Source organism: Pelobates fuscus, chromosome 7 (genome assembly GCF_036172605.1).
Source record: "Pelobates fuscus isolate aPelFus1 chromosome 7, aPelFus1.pri, whole genome shotgun sequence".
In the NCBI taxonomy this organism is placed as follows: Eukaryota; Metazoa; Chordata; class Amphibia; order Anura; family Pelobatidae; genus Pelobates; species Pelobates fuscus.
Window position 1 is genome coordinate 45,326,612 of NC_086323.1, and position 16,158 is coordinate 45,342,769.

General features: G+C 40.3%; 1 protein-coding gene across 2 annotated transcripts in view; it reads left to right on the forward strand.

The window, feature by feature from the left end:
• FGGY (FGGY carbohydrate kinase domain containing) overlaps positions 1-16,158 on the forward strand; it is a 291,415-nt gene that overhangs the window by 156,485 nt on the left and 118,772 nt on the right. For both annotated transcript variants that reach the window (XM_063428025.1, XM_063428026.1), the window contains one exon: positions 6,133-6,236. In XM_063428025.1, the coding sequence (XP_063284095.1) occupies positions 6,133-6,236 (104 nt within the window). The remainder of the gene's footprint in view (positions 1-6,132; positions 6,237-16,158) is intronic.

A 16,158-nucleotide genomic window follows, 5' to 3' on the forward strand; every position in this document is an offset into this window, starting at 1 on the left:
CTCTGCAATGACGGCATTCTGGTGGTGGACACAGCATGCGTTGATTGGCGTGCTGTCGGGCTGACCCCGGGTGCCGATGCATGCTGTCTGACTGTGCCACTAGCTCCTTGCGACGACCCCCCCCCCCTGCTTCCAACTCGTCTCCTCCTCCTCTCTGTCTCCTCATCTGAACTTTCGCCCTGTTCTTCTTCTTGCCGAGCGGGCACCCACGTGACATCCATGGACGCATCGTCATCATCAACCGCTTCGCTTGTATCTGACAACTCAGAAAAGGAAGCAGCAGCGGGTACAACATCATCATCATCACACCGTACCTCCATGTGTTTAATGCTGCCTGCCTGAGACATATCCCTGTTATCTACATCCTCTAGCAATAATGGTTGCGCATCACTCATTTCTTCAAACGGGTGTGTGAATAACTCCTCTGACATACCAAGTAAAGCGGCTGTGGTGCTAGTTTTGGTGGTGGCGGCAGGCAGGTGAGTGGTATCTTGAGAGGTGCCTGAAGCTAAGCTGGAGGAGGATGGTGCGTCAAGGTTCCGAGCGGAGGCTGTACAAGATTGGGTGTCCTGTGTTAGCCAGTCAACTATGTCCTCAGAACTTTTCAAGTTCAGGGTACGTGGCTTCTGAAAACTGGGCATTATTCTAGGGCAAAAGGGAATCACAGCACCACGACCACGACGGCCCCTGCGGGGTGGCCTGCCTCTGCCTGTCATTTTTTTGGGATTAGTGGTACTATGCGTGCAAGCTACTGTGAGACCAGATATGATTGCCAATGTGAACTGTAACAGTTCTGCAGAGCAAACACTGTAGGCCTGACACACCCGCTTGAAGACAAGTAACTGCTATTCAATCTATAACAGTGAAAAATAAATTTTGGTTTTAAAAGCACGCTATAGAGACACCAGATATGATTGGCAATGTGCACTGGAACAGTTCTGCAGAGCACACGCTGAAGGAAGGACTGACAGAGCCGCTTGAAGACAAGTAACTGCTATTCAATCTATAACAGTGAAAAACAAATTTTGGTTTTAAAAGCACGCTATAGAGACACCAGATATGATTGGCAATGTGCACTGGAACAGTTCTGCAGAGCACACGCTGAAGGCCTGAGACACCCGCTTGAAGACAAGTAACTGCTATTCAATCTATAACAGTGAAAAACAAATTTTGGTTTTAAAAGCACGCTATAGAGACACCAGATATGATTGGCAATGTGCACTGGAACAGTTCTGCAGAGCACACACTGTAGGCCTGAGACACCCGCTTGAAGACAAGTAACTGCTATTCAATCTATAACAGTGAAAAACAAATTTTGGTTTTAAAAGCACGCTATAGAGACACCAGATATGATTGGCAATGTGCACTGGAACAGTTCTGCAGATCACACACTGTAGGCCTGAGACACCCGCTTGAAGACAAGTAACTGCTATTCAATCTATAACAGTGAAAAAAAAATTTTGGTTTTAAAAGCACGCTATAGAGACACCAGATATGATTGCCAATGTGCACTGGAACAGTTCTGCAGAGCACACACTGTAGGCCTGAGACACCCGCTTGAAGACAAGTAACTGCTATTCAATCTATAACAGTGAAAAACAAATTTTGGTTTTAAAAGCACGCTATAGAGACACCAGATATGATTGGCAATGTGCACTGGAACAGTTCTGGAGAGCACACGCTGAAGGAAGGACTGACAGAGCCGCTTGAAGGACACTGACTGGCTGCTATTAGCTTACACTAGAAACCTTTTTTCTTTGTAAAAGCACGCTAAAGAGACACCAAATATGATTGGCAACTGTCAAAGCACGCTGGAACAGGTCTACAGAGCACACGCTGAAGTAGGCCTGACACCCAGACGCTTGCAGACAACTAACTGCTCTTCTATTACAGTGAAAAAAAAATTATTTCTTTTAAATCTAAAGCTTAAGCTATTGTAAAAACAGATATGAGTGGTGGCACTGGGCAAGAGGGCACAGTATCCACTGTGAACCTCACACAGAAGCTGGCAGGCAGGCAACTGCTCTTCTATTACAGTGGAAACAAAATTTTGGTTGTAAAAGCACGCTATAGAGACACCAGATATGAGTGGCAACTGTCAAAGTACGCTGGCAGGGTTGTGCAGGGCACACGCTGAAGGAAGGCCTGACAGAGCCGCTTGAAGGACACTGACTGGCTGCTATTAGCTTACACTGGAAACCTTTTTTCTTTGTAAAAGCACGCTAAAGAGACACCAAATATGATTGGCAACTGTCAAAGCACGCTGGAACAGGTCTACAGAGCACACGCTGAAGTAGGCCTGACACCCAGACGCTTGCAGACAACTAACTGCTCTTCTATTACAGTGAAAAAAAATTATTTCTTTTAAATATAAAGCTTAAGCTATTGTAAAAACAGATATGAGTGGTGGCACTGGGCAAGAGGGCACAGTATCCACTGTGAACCTCACACAGAAGCTGGCAGGCAGGCAACTGCTCTTCTATTACAGTGGAAACAAAATTTTGGTTGTAAAACACGCTATAGAGACACCAGATATGAGTGGCAACTGTCAAAGTACGCTGGCAGGGTTGTGCAGGGCACACGCTGAAGGAAGGCCTGACAGAGCCGCTTGAAGGACACTGACTGGCTGCTATTAGCTTACACTGGAAACCTTTTTTCTTTGAAAAAGCACGCTATAGAGACACCAGATATGAGTGGCAATTGTCAAAGTACGCTGGCAGGGTTGTGCAGGGCACACGCTGAAGGAAGGCCTGACAGAGCCGCTTGAAGGACACTGACTGCCTGCTATTAGCTTACACTGGAAACCTTTTATCTTTGTAAAAGCACGCTATAGAGACACCAGATATGAGTGGCAATTGTCAAAGTACGCTGGCAGGGTTGTGCAGGGCACACGCTGAAGGAAGGCCTGACAGAGCAGCTTGAAGGACACTGACTGGCTGCTATTAGCTTACACTGGAAACCTCTTTTCTTTGTAAAAGCACGCTAAAGAGACACCAGATATGATTGGCAACTGTCAAAGCACGCTGGCACAGGTCTGCAGAGCACACGCTGAAGTAGGCCTGACACCCAGACGCTTGCAGACAACTAACTGATCTTCTATTACAGTGAAAAAAAATTATTTCTTTAAAATCTAAAGCTTAAGCTATTGTTAAAACAGATATGAGTGGTGGCACTGACTGTGCAAATGGGCAAGGCATCCAACCTGACACAGAAGCTGGCAGGCAGGCAACTGCTCTTCTATTACAGTGAAAAAAAATGATTTCTTTAAAATCTAAAGCTTAAGCTATTGTTCAAACAGATATGAGTGGTGGCACTGACTGTGCAAATGGGCAAGGCATCCAACCTGACACAGAAGCTGGCAGGCAGGCAACTGCTCTTCTATTACAGTGAAAAAAAATGATTTCTTTAAAATCTAAAGCTTAAGCTATTGTTAAAACAGATATGAGTGGTGGCACTGACTGTGCAAATGGGCAAGGCATCCAACATGACACAGAAGCTGGCAGGCAGGCAACTGCTCTTCTATTACAGTGAAAAAAAATTATTTCTTTAAAATCTAAAGCTTAAGCTATTGTTAAAACTCATATGAGTGGTGGCACTGACTGTGCAAATGGGCAAGGCATCCAACCTGACACAGAAGCTGGCAGGCAGGCAACTGCTCTTCTATTACAGTGAAAACAAATTATTTATTTTAAATCTAAAGCTTAACCAATTGTTAAAACAGATATGAGTGGTGGCACTGGGCAAGTAGGCACAGTGTCCAATGTGAACCTCACACAGAAGCTGGCAGGCAGGCACCTGCAATTACATTACACAGGAAAAAAAAAAAAAAAAGCAGCCTGATGTTATAGCCCTAAAAAGGGCTTTTTGGGGTACTGTCCTTACAGCATAGATCAGATTAGTCCTTCAGGATTGTAGTGGACACTGAATACCCTAGCCTAGCTATCAATTTCCCTATCTAATCAGCAGCAGTAACTTTCCCTCCTCTCACTAAGCGTGCAGCTTCAGAATGAATCGAAAATGGATGCTGGGAGGGAGGTTGGAGGGTGTGGAAGGGAGGGAGTGCTGCTGATTGGCTGGAATGTGTCTGCTGACCGAGAGGCACAGGGTCAAAGTTTGCCCAATGATGACGAATAGGGGGCGGATCGAACTGCGCATGTGTCCGCCCGCCGCGGCGAACGCGAACACGCTAAGTTCGCCGGGAACTGTTCGCCGGCGGACAGTTCGGTACATCACTACTGTCAATGAGACAGCCACTAGAGGATTAGGGGGAAGGCTTAACCCATACACAAACATAGCAGTTTCTCTGAAACTGCTATGTTTATGAAAAAAATGGGTTAACCCTAGAAGGACCTGGCACCCAGACCACTTCATTAAGCTGAAGTGGTCTGGGTGCCTAGAGTGGTCCTTTAAGGATATAGTGTTCCTTTAGCACTTAAATATGGGCCTGTATTGGGCCCGTAGCTATCCGGTTTGATTGTATTTCTTCAACTGTGCTGCTTAAAGGGGGACTGCCTGGAAATTACACCATTAAATGAACCACTGAAAATCATCTGTAACAAGTTTTAACCTTTTTGTGACACTCAGTTTTTAATTAAAAAGTATGCTTAAGACTAAGCACATGGCATCGCTATCCAGCTCAGTCCAAGTACAACCACAATGCAAATGACAAGGAGAAGAGATGTGGTTATATATAAAAAATGGTCCTTGTAACGGACGCCTTCCGTTGATGGACGCTTCCTAGCTTGCGCCGAGGACCACAAGCACCGCACTGGACACCACAACCACCGCAGACTCCACAACCGCCGTAGCTTAACTGGAGCCGCGCCGTCTTCCTTCCACCCTGAATGAACCTCCAGCATTCAGGACCGTGTGGGAAAGACCTCTCCTCCAGGAGAGAGTAACAGGAACAAGAGTTAAGTGATTAAAGCTCAAGGGAGTATGCAGAGCATAGCAATCCCCAGTGTGATATAGCAGTTCCCTCCAATAACGAGACAAGGCTACGTATTGAGGGTCAAGAAGATCTCTGATTTAATGACAGGGACTCTGCTTTTATGCAGTGCTCCCCTGCAAGGGAGACGCCCACAGGCAATTAGGCATTAACCAATCACATATCGGTTAAATCCCACATATTCCCTCCCCTCTGCTTGGGAGATAATTGAGTTTCCTACTGTATCTACTCAATTACCTCCAAGCTAAAACGTATACATTTTTATACATTTCTATAACTTCTAAAATATACATGTCACAAACATAAAACATACATTTTCATAATCAATCCATTCAGGGGAACAACATATTAAAAAAATGGCACGAATCAGACCAAGGGTTCAAAAGTTAGCAAAAGTATTTTTAAAACCCACTGCCAGCATGGCTTTCCAGCCCAAACCAGTTTCAGAGTCTTCTATCCTGGAGATGATTGAGAAGTAATCCAATTATCTCCAAGGACAGAGGCAAAACTCCATTAGCCACATGGCAGACAAAGGACAATAAAAGACATAAAAATACATTCTGTTCAATTGCCATGGAGCCCAAGTCTTTCATACAGTCTTTCAGTATACGGCTAGGCTCCATGGCATAGCTATCTGGGGTAGCATGGCTTTAACAGTCCGCAGAAAGGCACAAATAAACCTTTCGGCAGGGAAAATAACAGGTTTGAACTGCAGGGCCATAGTCGCAGGGCAGGAGGCTAGCAATAAGTCCTCTCCAATGCCCAGTGGCAAATGGCAGTTTGTCACAGTCCTGTTCTGAAAAATTATATAAAGTACTAAAGGTGGGGCAATCACCATGAAAACTAGTGGATCAAACAGGCAAATTGCCTTTGTGACCTTATCCTTTTTGCATGTTTGCACAAATATTCCAAAACTCGTTTTGTACATGACCCCAAGCATTTTCAGTTTACCTTCTTTCACGAACTACAATCAATGGCAGGAAAGGGTACATTTATAATGATGACAAGGAGTCACAAAACAGGCACCCAATTCTGGGATAGATTTCAACGTTTCTTTTTATATTTCAGACCTCACAAAATATATTTTTCTAAATGTAGGAGATACGTAAACAGAATATTAAAAATCATGGAAAGTAACAACTTCCTTTCAATATACAGATTCTGTTTTTTATTCTATCTTCTAGGTGTGATTGGAGCAGATGTTAAGGGTCATAACCTCCCTTGTGAAAATGAACCAATCACATCCAGGCTGGCTCTGATCTGTGGGACATCTTCATGTCACATGGGGGTAAGTTTTCCTAAATAACTACTGATTCTTGTTGTTCCATTCAATATGTGTGTCCTGAGTTCAACTTGGACCAGCAATGTGGAAATATCTTGTACGCTATGTACGACGTGGTATCTGAGTGCGTGTAAGATCAACACAAACTGGAAGCTCTGGATTGTGTTGTAAAACAAATGTCCCATGCCGAATTACTATTTTGATTTCACATTTTTTTAAATTTAGTATGTATATAAATATCTGTATTCGGCTGCAAATCCAAAGGGTTACAAATACAAGTTGCAAAGCAACACATTTCGAAACCAGGGTTGTCTGGTTTATTTTCTGTTTCAATAAAATGTGATTAATATATTTGCTCTAGTAATGTTCATCATAACTCTATGTACACCACAGTCTTACAATCTTGTGCCATTGTGTGATTGTGTTTAGAAGTAAATGGCAATATTAAAGGAACACGCCAAACTTGATGGCCTGCTTTATTTGTGAAGAGTGTGCCCTTTTTTCCTATTACAAAAAGTGTAGATCTCAATAGAAATTGACACATTTATAAATTAACTTTGTTACACTGGTTGTTACTCAGATAATAGATCTTGTTGCATCCTGGTTTGGTTAGCTCAGTAGAGCTAAACTCAAGAGTCAGCAATTGCTGAGAGCACCTGCCTTGCAAACACTTCTCATTGAGCTGCATTGGGAAGTCTGTGATTGGACAGCCATAGAAAGTCTGGGCGGGGTTAGAAGGGGAGGGCTTGCAAAGGCTTCACACAAAAGAACTGCAGCTTCTGTAAACTGTTTTTTGAAATACCTCCCAATACAAAATGCATAAATAAATATGCCTGTATGTTTTCATTGGGGTATATCTACAAAATTGGTGTCTCTTTTGGAGTGTTCCTTAAATAGCAGAAAAGGAAACAAAATGTCAAGTTCCGCTTTTTAATGTTTGGTTATTTTGACCTTAAATTAGCAATGTCCTTTTCATTTGTACTCAAACCCCAGTGTCGACTATATCCAGTGCCTGTGGATTAAAGAGCATGAAATCCAAAATTTAGGTGCTGAAAGCAGACCTGCCATATCTGAGATAAATAGGTTTTTGAATCTTACAAATGATAGTACTTCAGGTGTTAATTATGTACACAGATACACTAACTGGGTTATTTACTACAGTGAGAATTCAAAATGAATGAACTAATGAATTTTACATTTAGGAACAAAATAACCAAACTGCTAAAAATCTCTACATCGGCTAAGCTATCAGTTGTAAGCAAACCAATTAGAGCGCTCTCACTCCTGCATAGCGTGGGAAATGTTTGCACATAGTGCAATAGCTTACGTAACGTGGGAAGGCCTTTAAAAGTGCTCTATCCACTGTGAGAGCCAAGAGGGATTAATTTTATCGTGTTTTTGTCATCTCTTTTTTTGTGAATCTTTTTTTTTTTTTTCTTCATTGGTTGCCATAGTTGTGATTATGGATTTTTATTTGCCCTTTTTTTGGGTCTGGAGAAAAGAAGAGTTAGAAGACTTCTGATGGTAGGTATAATTTAAAATTGTACAGGTATTAGCTTTAATGGCTTCCATACTACCATTGCAGTAAAGGGGTTAGTAGGGTTATTTAATTTTAATGTGAGCTGGATCAGGGACTGGGGACCTCTCGCCACCTAGTGATATGCCCCTACCAACACATGACATGAGGGGGCATAGTAAGGTTTTAGACCTCCCTTGTAGTAATATAGAGGTTTTCGAACCCCAGTAAGCTTTTCATTCATTAATTTATTTTGAACTATTTATTGTGGTGACATCGCAGTTATTTAACTGTTTGCTCATTGGCTGCAAGCGTGGCCAGCAGTAAAATAATCCATATTCTTTTTATATCTGGATTTGAAACACTTAGGTTTGGATTTCAGCCAGTGTTCAGTCCAGCTAAAATCCAGACCAAATTTAATCGAATAGCATGAACAGTGTCCTGATTTTGCAGTCTGGATGACTTTGCATGCAATCGGATGGGTTTGCCAATACAGTTGAAAAACCGTTAGAATTGTTATAACAAATATATCCAACAGAAAAATGGTAGGGAGCACTCCAATGGAAACCTATATTGAGGTGCTTATACCTCAGGAAGGGGTTCTGTTCACCAAATCATGAACTAATGAAGAATGAAATCCTCAGGACAAAGCGTAAAGGTCAATGGTAGTTTTTTCAGCCACTCCTGCAACGTTTTGGCACTCGTTTGTCAAGAATTGTTATAGCATGTGGCTACTTTAGTTACTGTCACCTTCCTGTTAGCCTGAACAAGTCTGGCCATTCTACTTATTCAAGTCATTTAAGCCATTGTTATTCTCATAAATACAGTGTTTTCTCACCCAGAGACTTGCTGCCCATTGGATGGTTTTTATTCTGAGCACAATTCTCTTTCATATTAAGATGAAATAGCAGATGTTTGTACGGTTTGTAGTTCGAAGTACAAACATTAGATAATGATAGGTTTTTGTTTTTATTCATTCATTCTTAAGGAAAATATAGAGGCTAGGGACTTAAAATAATTAGGAGTTTATAAGGTATCGCTTATCGTAGAATTCTTCAGACAAGTTTACTAAATTTAGAATTGAAGAACAAATATCACAATTATAACACAAAATAAATGTGAAATTAAAATATTTAAATGCTCAGATACTCTGCTTATGGGTTTTTCTAAAACATCATGCCATTCTGGTATTTATAGGAATTCAGATTCCCAAAATGTCAACATTATATCTGCATGACATCCCAGGACATACTTGAAAACGAGAGAAATCTCAATGTATCCTTCCTGGTAAAATATTTTCTAAATAAAAAGATAAATAAATGTGGACATAATGGCACATACTGTATATGCAGATGTTTGATAAAAACTAAATAATTTTTTTCATCCCTATGCTCCTTTATTAATGATTATGAACTATTGATAATAATAATAGTAATATTACACCTTCCCTAACTATGAAGAGAAACTAAAAGAGAATTTAGCCATATAAACCTCTCACAAAACTTTGACAACAAAAAACAAATTACTTGCAAAGCTTCATGGAAGTTGTAGGCAGCTGGTGCCCTGACGTATTGCAAATCAGTGCTGATTTCAAAGTGAGTTTTTATGGTTTCATGGTGGTTAGTCGTTAAACCATTAAACCCAGCATTATCTTTCATTTTATTCATGCATACCCTTACCCGGGAGCTTTCAAACATGAGGCTTTCAGTAGACGTTTTCAGTCTGCCCGATGCTTATTTTGTCTAATTTAAATTTGGCAAAGAACAGTACTTGTCACGTCTTAATGTTTTGGGGAGAGATCCTAGACATGACTGAAATTCACATAAGCATGTCGGTTTTTAATGCCTTGCTAATTATAATTGCGGCTAATCTATGAATGAGTGCTGTGTGAATATATATAAAACAATTTGGGACTTTAAAGCAAGTCCCAGACTTTATTATTTGTTGAGTGCAAGCCATGCAATCCTAATACGCTTTGGGACAAGCTAGAGATACCAATATTCAGTGAATAAACTTTAAATTCCATTACTGATGGTCCAATCAGTGGCCTTTGTGTATAGCTAAATTTACAGCAAGATTATACATAAACATAGTTACTTAGCTTTAAAAAGTTAATTAGCATTTGTTCTCCCTCTGTACATTTATAACGCGAAGACGGACAAGAGTACCGTCAATCTTTCCATCATTACTTAATGTTATAGATTGGACTAGAGGGATCATTCCAATCTATCATCTACTGTTCTACAGATTTACCAACACAAAGATGCCTTCTACACACACCAACATTGATGTCAGCCAAAAATTATGGAATTCATGGAAAGGCAAAAAACATTTGCACATGATTTAAAAGTGTTTATTGAATCGAATTTAAAGTTAATTTCAAATTATAGGCCCAAATAGTGAACTTAAAAAAAAAAAAAAAAAAATAGATGAAGGATAAATTTTCCAATTCACATTGAATTCACTTTTAGGTTTCTTCAGTATACTAAAGTATGAATGTAAAGTGAATTCAAACTGAATTACATTTACTTTCCTATAACATTACGTTGCTATAGACCTATGATACCTTCATACACATTGCACATTACTATGGGATCGCTTACAGCACACATACACACTGTTATGGCATCCTTTAGCCAGTTATATGTTTTACTCCTTTTCTGTTTGTTATGCTGTGAGATATGAGTCCTGGCTTGGCCTCAGGTGAGTCAGAGACTGGCTGGGTCAGGTAGCACCACTTTGCTCTAACCTCTGTTGGCACTATGATAATGGGCTGTTACATGCCACGACCTCTTTCATGCAAGTCCACTTTGGAGAAGAGGTAGTTCTGATCCAATGGAGTGGTAGTTGGCTAGCACCTGTGAGATTCATATCATGTAAAGAATCTACAGGACAACCCACATGTTCAAAACACAAAGAGAGGTATCTGCATTTATAACTCCAACTAAGGGAGGCCAAATGGGACAAACTACCCCAGCCCTGGGAAAAAAAAATATATGAGAAGGAACCTATGCATTGAATATCAGCAGAAATTCAAATTCTGAGAATGTGAATTGTGAGTGCTAGTGTTAAGTCTTTAACTAAATGAATGGACTGTGAGAAAACAGGGTGGCACATATTAAGAAAGTGTTTAGTTTGGATTAGACAGATGTTTTTCAAGCCAAAATACAGTCTAGTCAGGTTTTATGTTCTCAAGTGTTTATAGGAGCATAACTAGGTTATGATGTATATGAGAATTATTCCGTTGGTGCAAAATAGGTGGAGTGACAGCAAGGATAATAATACGCTCCCTTCATGCTCAACAACGTATGGAGGGCACACTAGATTCAGATTCAACTTTACTGTCACTGTAGCATGTGCATACAAGTGCAATGAAACACAGTAGATGATGTTGCCAATAATGCTTAAAGGGAACCATCATAACAAATTAAAGTAGTTTTGTTAGTTCTGAACATTCTAAAAGATAAAATGTATTTTCCTGAACTTTTGCACCTTGCCCCTTTGTTGGCCCTTACAATTGCTTCAGGTTTTAATCCAATTCAAACTACCAACTCATAAAGCCCTCCCATATTCCATTACGTGTTACCTTTCCTTTTTGGTAAATACACTCTTCCTCATTTCCTTCAGTCTGTGAGTGACCTACTCTTGTTCTCTGATCATTCTCACATTGCTAACTTTTATTTACAGAATTTATCAAAGGCAGCAGCATTCCTATGGAATATCCATTCCCTTCCTATTACACTTTCTCTTAGCCTTGAGTCCTTCAAAGAATCTTTGAAAACTCACCTCTTTAAGAAAGCCCACCATCTTCTTGGATGCATCTTCTCTAATTACAATAGCCTTCCTGTACCTTCATACTTTACTTGTTTGCATTGTTCATTTCATTCTCTCAACTTCCACGCTTTGGTAGAGCAGGATTGTCCATAAGGTGACCTTAGACTTCTGCCTAGCACCGAAGGTTAGATAGGGACCACGGAATCATTAATTTTCTTGGCCTTATGTAAAGAATGAAGGGAGGCCCCAAACCAATAACCCGCAGAGGGCCCCATAGGATCTTAATCCATCTCTGCCCTTTGGTTCTTCCCCACATGACTTTTACAAACTTAACAAGACACAGGCATCAACCTATAACTCTTTCCTTTCCACCAATGTGTGTTTTTCTTGTGCTCCTTTACCCGTTCCACCTAGATTGCAAGTTCATTCGAGCATGGGCTTCTTCCCCAGCTTCTGTCTGTCTAACATACACATATCTGGTATGTAATAACATATTGTTAAATATCTCTGTTATTACATTTTAAAGTGCTTCTGAAAACTTTAAGCACTTCAAGCTCTCTTGATAGGTCAACAAAACTTCTTTTTTTTGCTCTATTCAATAGTGTCCCCTGCTGGTGTGAGGTACGTTTGGCACCAAATCCTGACAATCAGTGGAGGCTGGTGAAGTTTTAAGATGGTGTGGGGCCAGACTCCTCCCTATACAGAGAGTACAGAGATACTCCTACAATACAGAGAGCTGAGCATAATACAGAGATGCTTGTACAATAAAACAAGCTTCATACAGCAATATCTATTAAATACATTACATTGAGTACAATACAGAGATAACATACCACAAACAGAGCTGAGAAAAAATAGACATATTATTCACAGAGCTGGGTACAATACAAAGATAATTATACAATGCACAGATCTGTGCAGAATACAGAGATATTAATAAAACAGGTAGAGCTGAGTAAAATACAGAGAAATAACACACAGAGCTGGGCACAATAAGGAGATAACGTAACTATTCCACACAGCCAGGATCACTGAGATGGATTACACAGAGCTGCAAAACAGGGATCACCACAGTACATGTTTCTGTATAATGCTCCAGCTCTCTCTCTGTCCTAGCTCTCTCCTAGCTCTCCCTTACATGATCTAATCTTTAGTAGTGCTCCTACTATGATAACTTTTCTAATTAAATATCGCTGCTGTTATGAAACATGTCATCTACTCTATTTGCTCTCATCACACAGTGTTCACCTGTTTCAAGCACCAAGATACTGATAGACTCCAACCATGCCAGCTACCCCTGACTCACTATTAGCTCTCAGCACTCAGTGTACACAGGGTGAAAGTGGCAGGATACTGATAGACCTATGTTAGACCGTATTACCTTTGCAGCTGGCAATATGATTAATCTGCAGTGGCAATATGGAGCCAAGAAATAGCTGACATGGTTGACAAAGTTAACAATCATTACTGATGAAAACAGATTGAAATCAGAATCAGATCAGTCCTCAGAGTCACAGCCTCAGTCCTGCAGTTTTAAGCTTCATAACTTTTCTACTAGTCACAGCATGAGTGTCTCAGGTCTCAGCAGCAGACTAAGCACTTTAACTTTATTAACACTATTAATAATAGGCAGCACAGTGCTCTGCTTGTAACCCCTTGGCTTTTCTGACTTTATTATATGTATTAATTATATATTTTAGTAAATGTCCTTGCTTAATTAGACCTCATGCAGTTAATAGGGCTATCGGGCGAGAGAAAAAGAGAGGCCAGTGGCATAATAGCATAGCTCCCTGAATGGCAACTTAATGGAAATTCCTGAAAAAGTGGTGACTGCCAAGTGTCTAATCAATAATTGTGCTAAACAGTATCACAACCTTCCCCTGCACCTCTTAGAGCAAGGGCACATGTTATCTATGGTGGTCATTTAAATATGAAAATCATAGAGAATTATATCAGTATGTACAAGTACAGTTATTTTAACAGAACATGCTTCAATTGACCTGAAGTGCAAAAGCACGTTTAAATATCAAATAATATGTATTTTACTTTTCCCTAACCCAGTATACATGTTATTTGTTGACAACCTTTAAATAATTTTCAGAACTATAACACCTAGTTTGCCGAAAAATAATTAAGTAATTTTCACTTTCATGCATTTCTCACTGAATTAATGTAAAAGACAAATTTTTAAGTTTGCAATTAGGGCATAATAAATGGTTTTGAATGCTCCATGCCTCTATTTCTTTAATCACTTTTCCCATTTAAAATAATTGTTAATGTAAAAAAAATGGCAATATTTGTCATATATATTGGGCAAACTTTTTACTCTTAAAGGAACACTCAATACATTAGTACAACCTGTGCACTTTGCATATAGGAGCTGCAAGGAGGTCCCCTGGGATAAACCAGTGTAGAGACTGACAGAGGGATGGGGTGTGAGAATGGATGTATGGTTAATGAGTCTGGCAGAGGCACAGACAAGCAGAGGGTGACAATAATCAAGTTGGGAAACAACAAAAGCATGGACAAGGGTTTTAGTTGTGTCTTGGGTGAGAAAGGGGCGAGCCCAAGAGTTGTTTTTAAGGTGAAAGTCACAGGATTTGGTGATAGATTTTATGTAAAGGGTGAAGGAAAGGTTGGCATCAAAGAGCATACCGAGGCAATGCGTCTGCGAGATAGAGGTTATGATAGCTTTGATGACCATAAGGGAAACCGGCACAGACATAGCTTTAGGAGGAGGAAAGACAAGGTCACCAATACAGGATTGGCAGTCGGTGACACAATCCAGCAGAATGGAAGAGGTGGATTTAGGTGTCATCAATGTATAGGTGATATTCTCACCAAGTCACCAAGAGAGGCAGTGCAAATTGACAAAAGAGGTCTCAGTACAGAGCCTTGAGAAACTCCAACCAAGAGGTACAAAATGGGAGGAAGAAGCAGAGTTCAGAGGTAGAACGAGAACCAGGGAAAGCATTGTCATCAAGGCCGAGGCTGCAAAGTGTGAAAAGGAGAAGAAGGTGGCCAACAGTGTTGAAGGGGGGAGAAAGATTAAGAAGAATTATTAGCAAGCGGTAGCCTTTGGATTAGTCATGAGTAATCCAGGTGAGTTAATAAAAACAGAGAAACATAGAATGAGACGGCAGATAAGATCCATTTGGCCCATCTAGTCTGCCCAATTTTCAAAATACTTTTAATTAGTCCCTGGCCTTATCTTATATTTAGGATAGCCTTATGCCTGTCGCACGCATGCTTAAACTCCCTCACTGTGTTAACCTCTACCACTTCAGCTGGAAGGCTATTCCATGTGTCCTCTACCCTCGCAGTAAAGTAATACTTCCTTAAATTATTTTTAAACCTTTGCCCCTCTAATTTAAGACTATGTCCACTTGTTGTGGTAGTTTTACTTCTTTTAAGTATAGTATCCTCCTTTACTGTGTTGATTCCCTTTATGTATTTAAATGTTTCTATTATATCCCCTCTGTCTCGTTTTTCCTCCAAGCTATACATGTTAAGATCCTTTAACCTTTCCTTGTCAGTTTTATCCTGCAATCCGTGAACCAGTTTAGTAGCCCTTCTCTGTACTCTCTCCAAAGTATCAATATCCTTCTGAAGATATGGTCTCCAGTACTGCATACAATACTCCAAGTGATGTCTCACCAGTGTTCTGTACAATGGCATGAGCACTTCCCTCTTTCTACTGCGCTAATACCTCTCCCTATACAACCAAGCATTCTGCTAGCATTTCCTGCTGCTCTATTACATTGTCTGCCTACCTTTAAGTCATCTGAAATAATTACTCCTAAATCCCTTTCCTCAGATGTTGAGGTTAGGACTCTATCAAATATTCTGTACTCTGCCCTTGGGTTTTTACATCCAAGATGCATTATCTTGCACTTATCCACATTAAATGTCCATTGCCACAGCTCTGACCATTTTTCTAGTTTACCTAAATCATTTTCCATTTGGCCTATCCCTCCTGGAACATCAACCCTGTTGCAAATTTTAGTATCTTCAGCAAAAATGGGATGTGCATGATCAAAAAATTTGGTTCGGTTCGGAAATTCGGGGAAGATTTTTTTTTTGCCAATTCGGCACTTTGGCACTTCGGTTCGGCACGTCCAAAATTCGGGACTTCGGCAATTTGGGACTTTGGCAATTTGGGACTTCTGCAATATGGTTTGGTTCGGCACTTCCGAAATTCGGGATTTCGGCTATTCTGGTTTCCATCACTTTCCCCACTACTCAAGTAAGGCTTACTGGCCTATAGTTGCCTGACTCCTCCCTACTACCTTTCTTGTGAATGGGCACAACATTTGCTAACTTCCAATCTGCTGGGACTACTCCTGTTAACAATGATTGGTTAAATAAATCCATAAATGGTTTTGCTAGTAGACCACTAAGCTCTTTTAATAACTTCGGGTGTATTCCATCAGGTCCCATTGACTTATTTATCTTTACTCTTGACAGTTGAAATAGAACCTCTTCCTGTGTAATATAACCTCTTCCTCTGTAATAGAATATCTTCCTCTGTAGTTGTTCTGAGTTTTTCTTCACTATTCTGTTATTTTGGTGTACATGTTATGAATAGTTCATAGATCACATCTCATTGTTTAAAAAGTTACTCTATGTTCCATAACC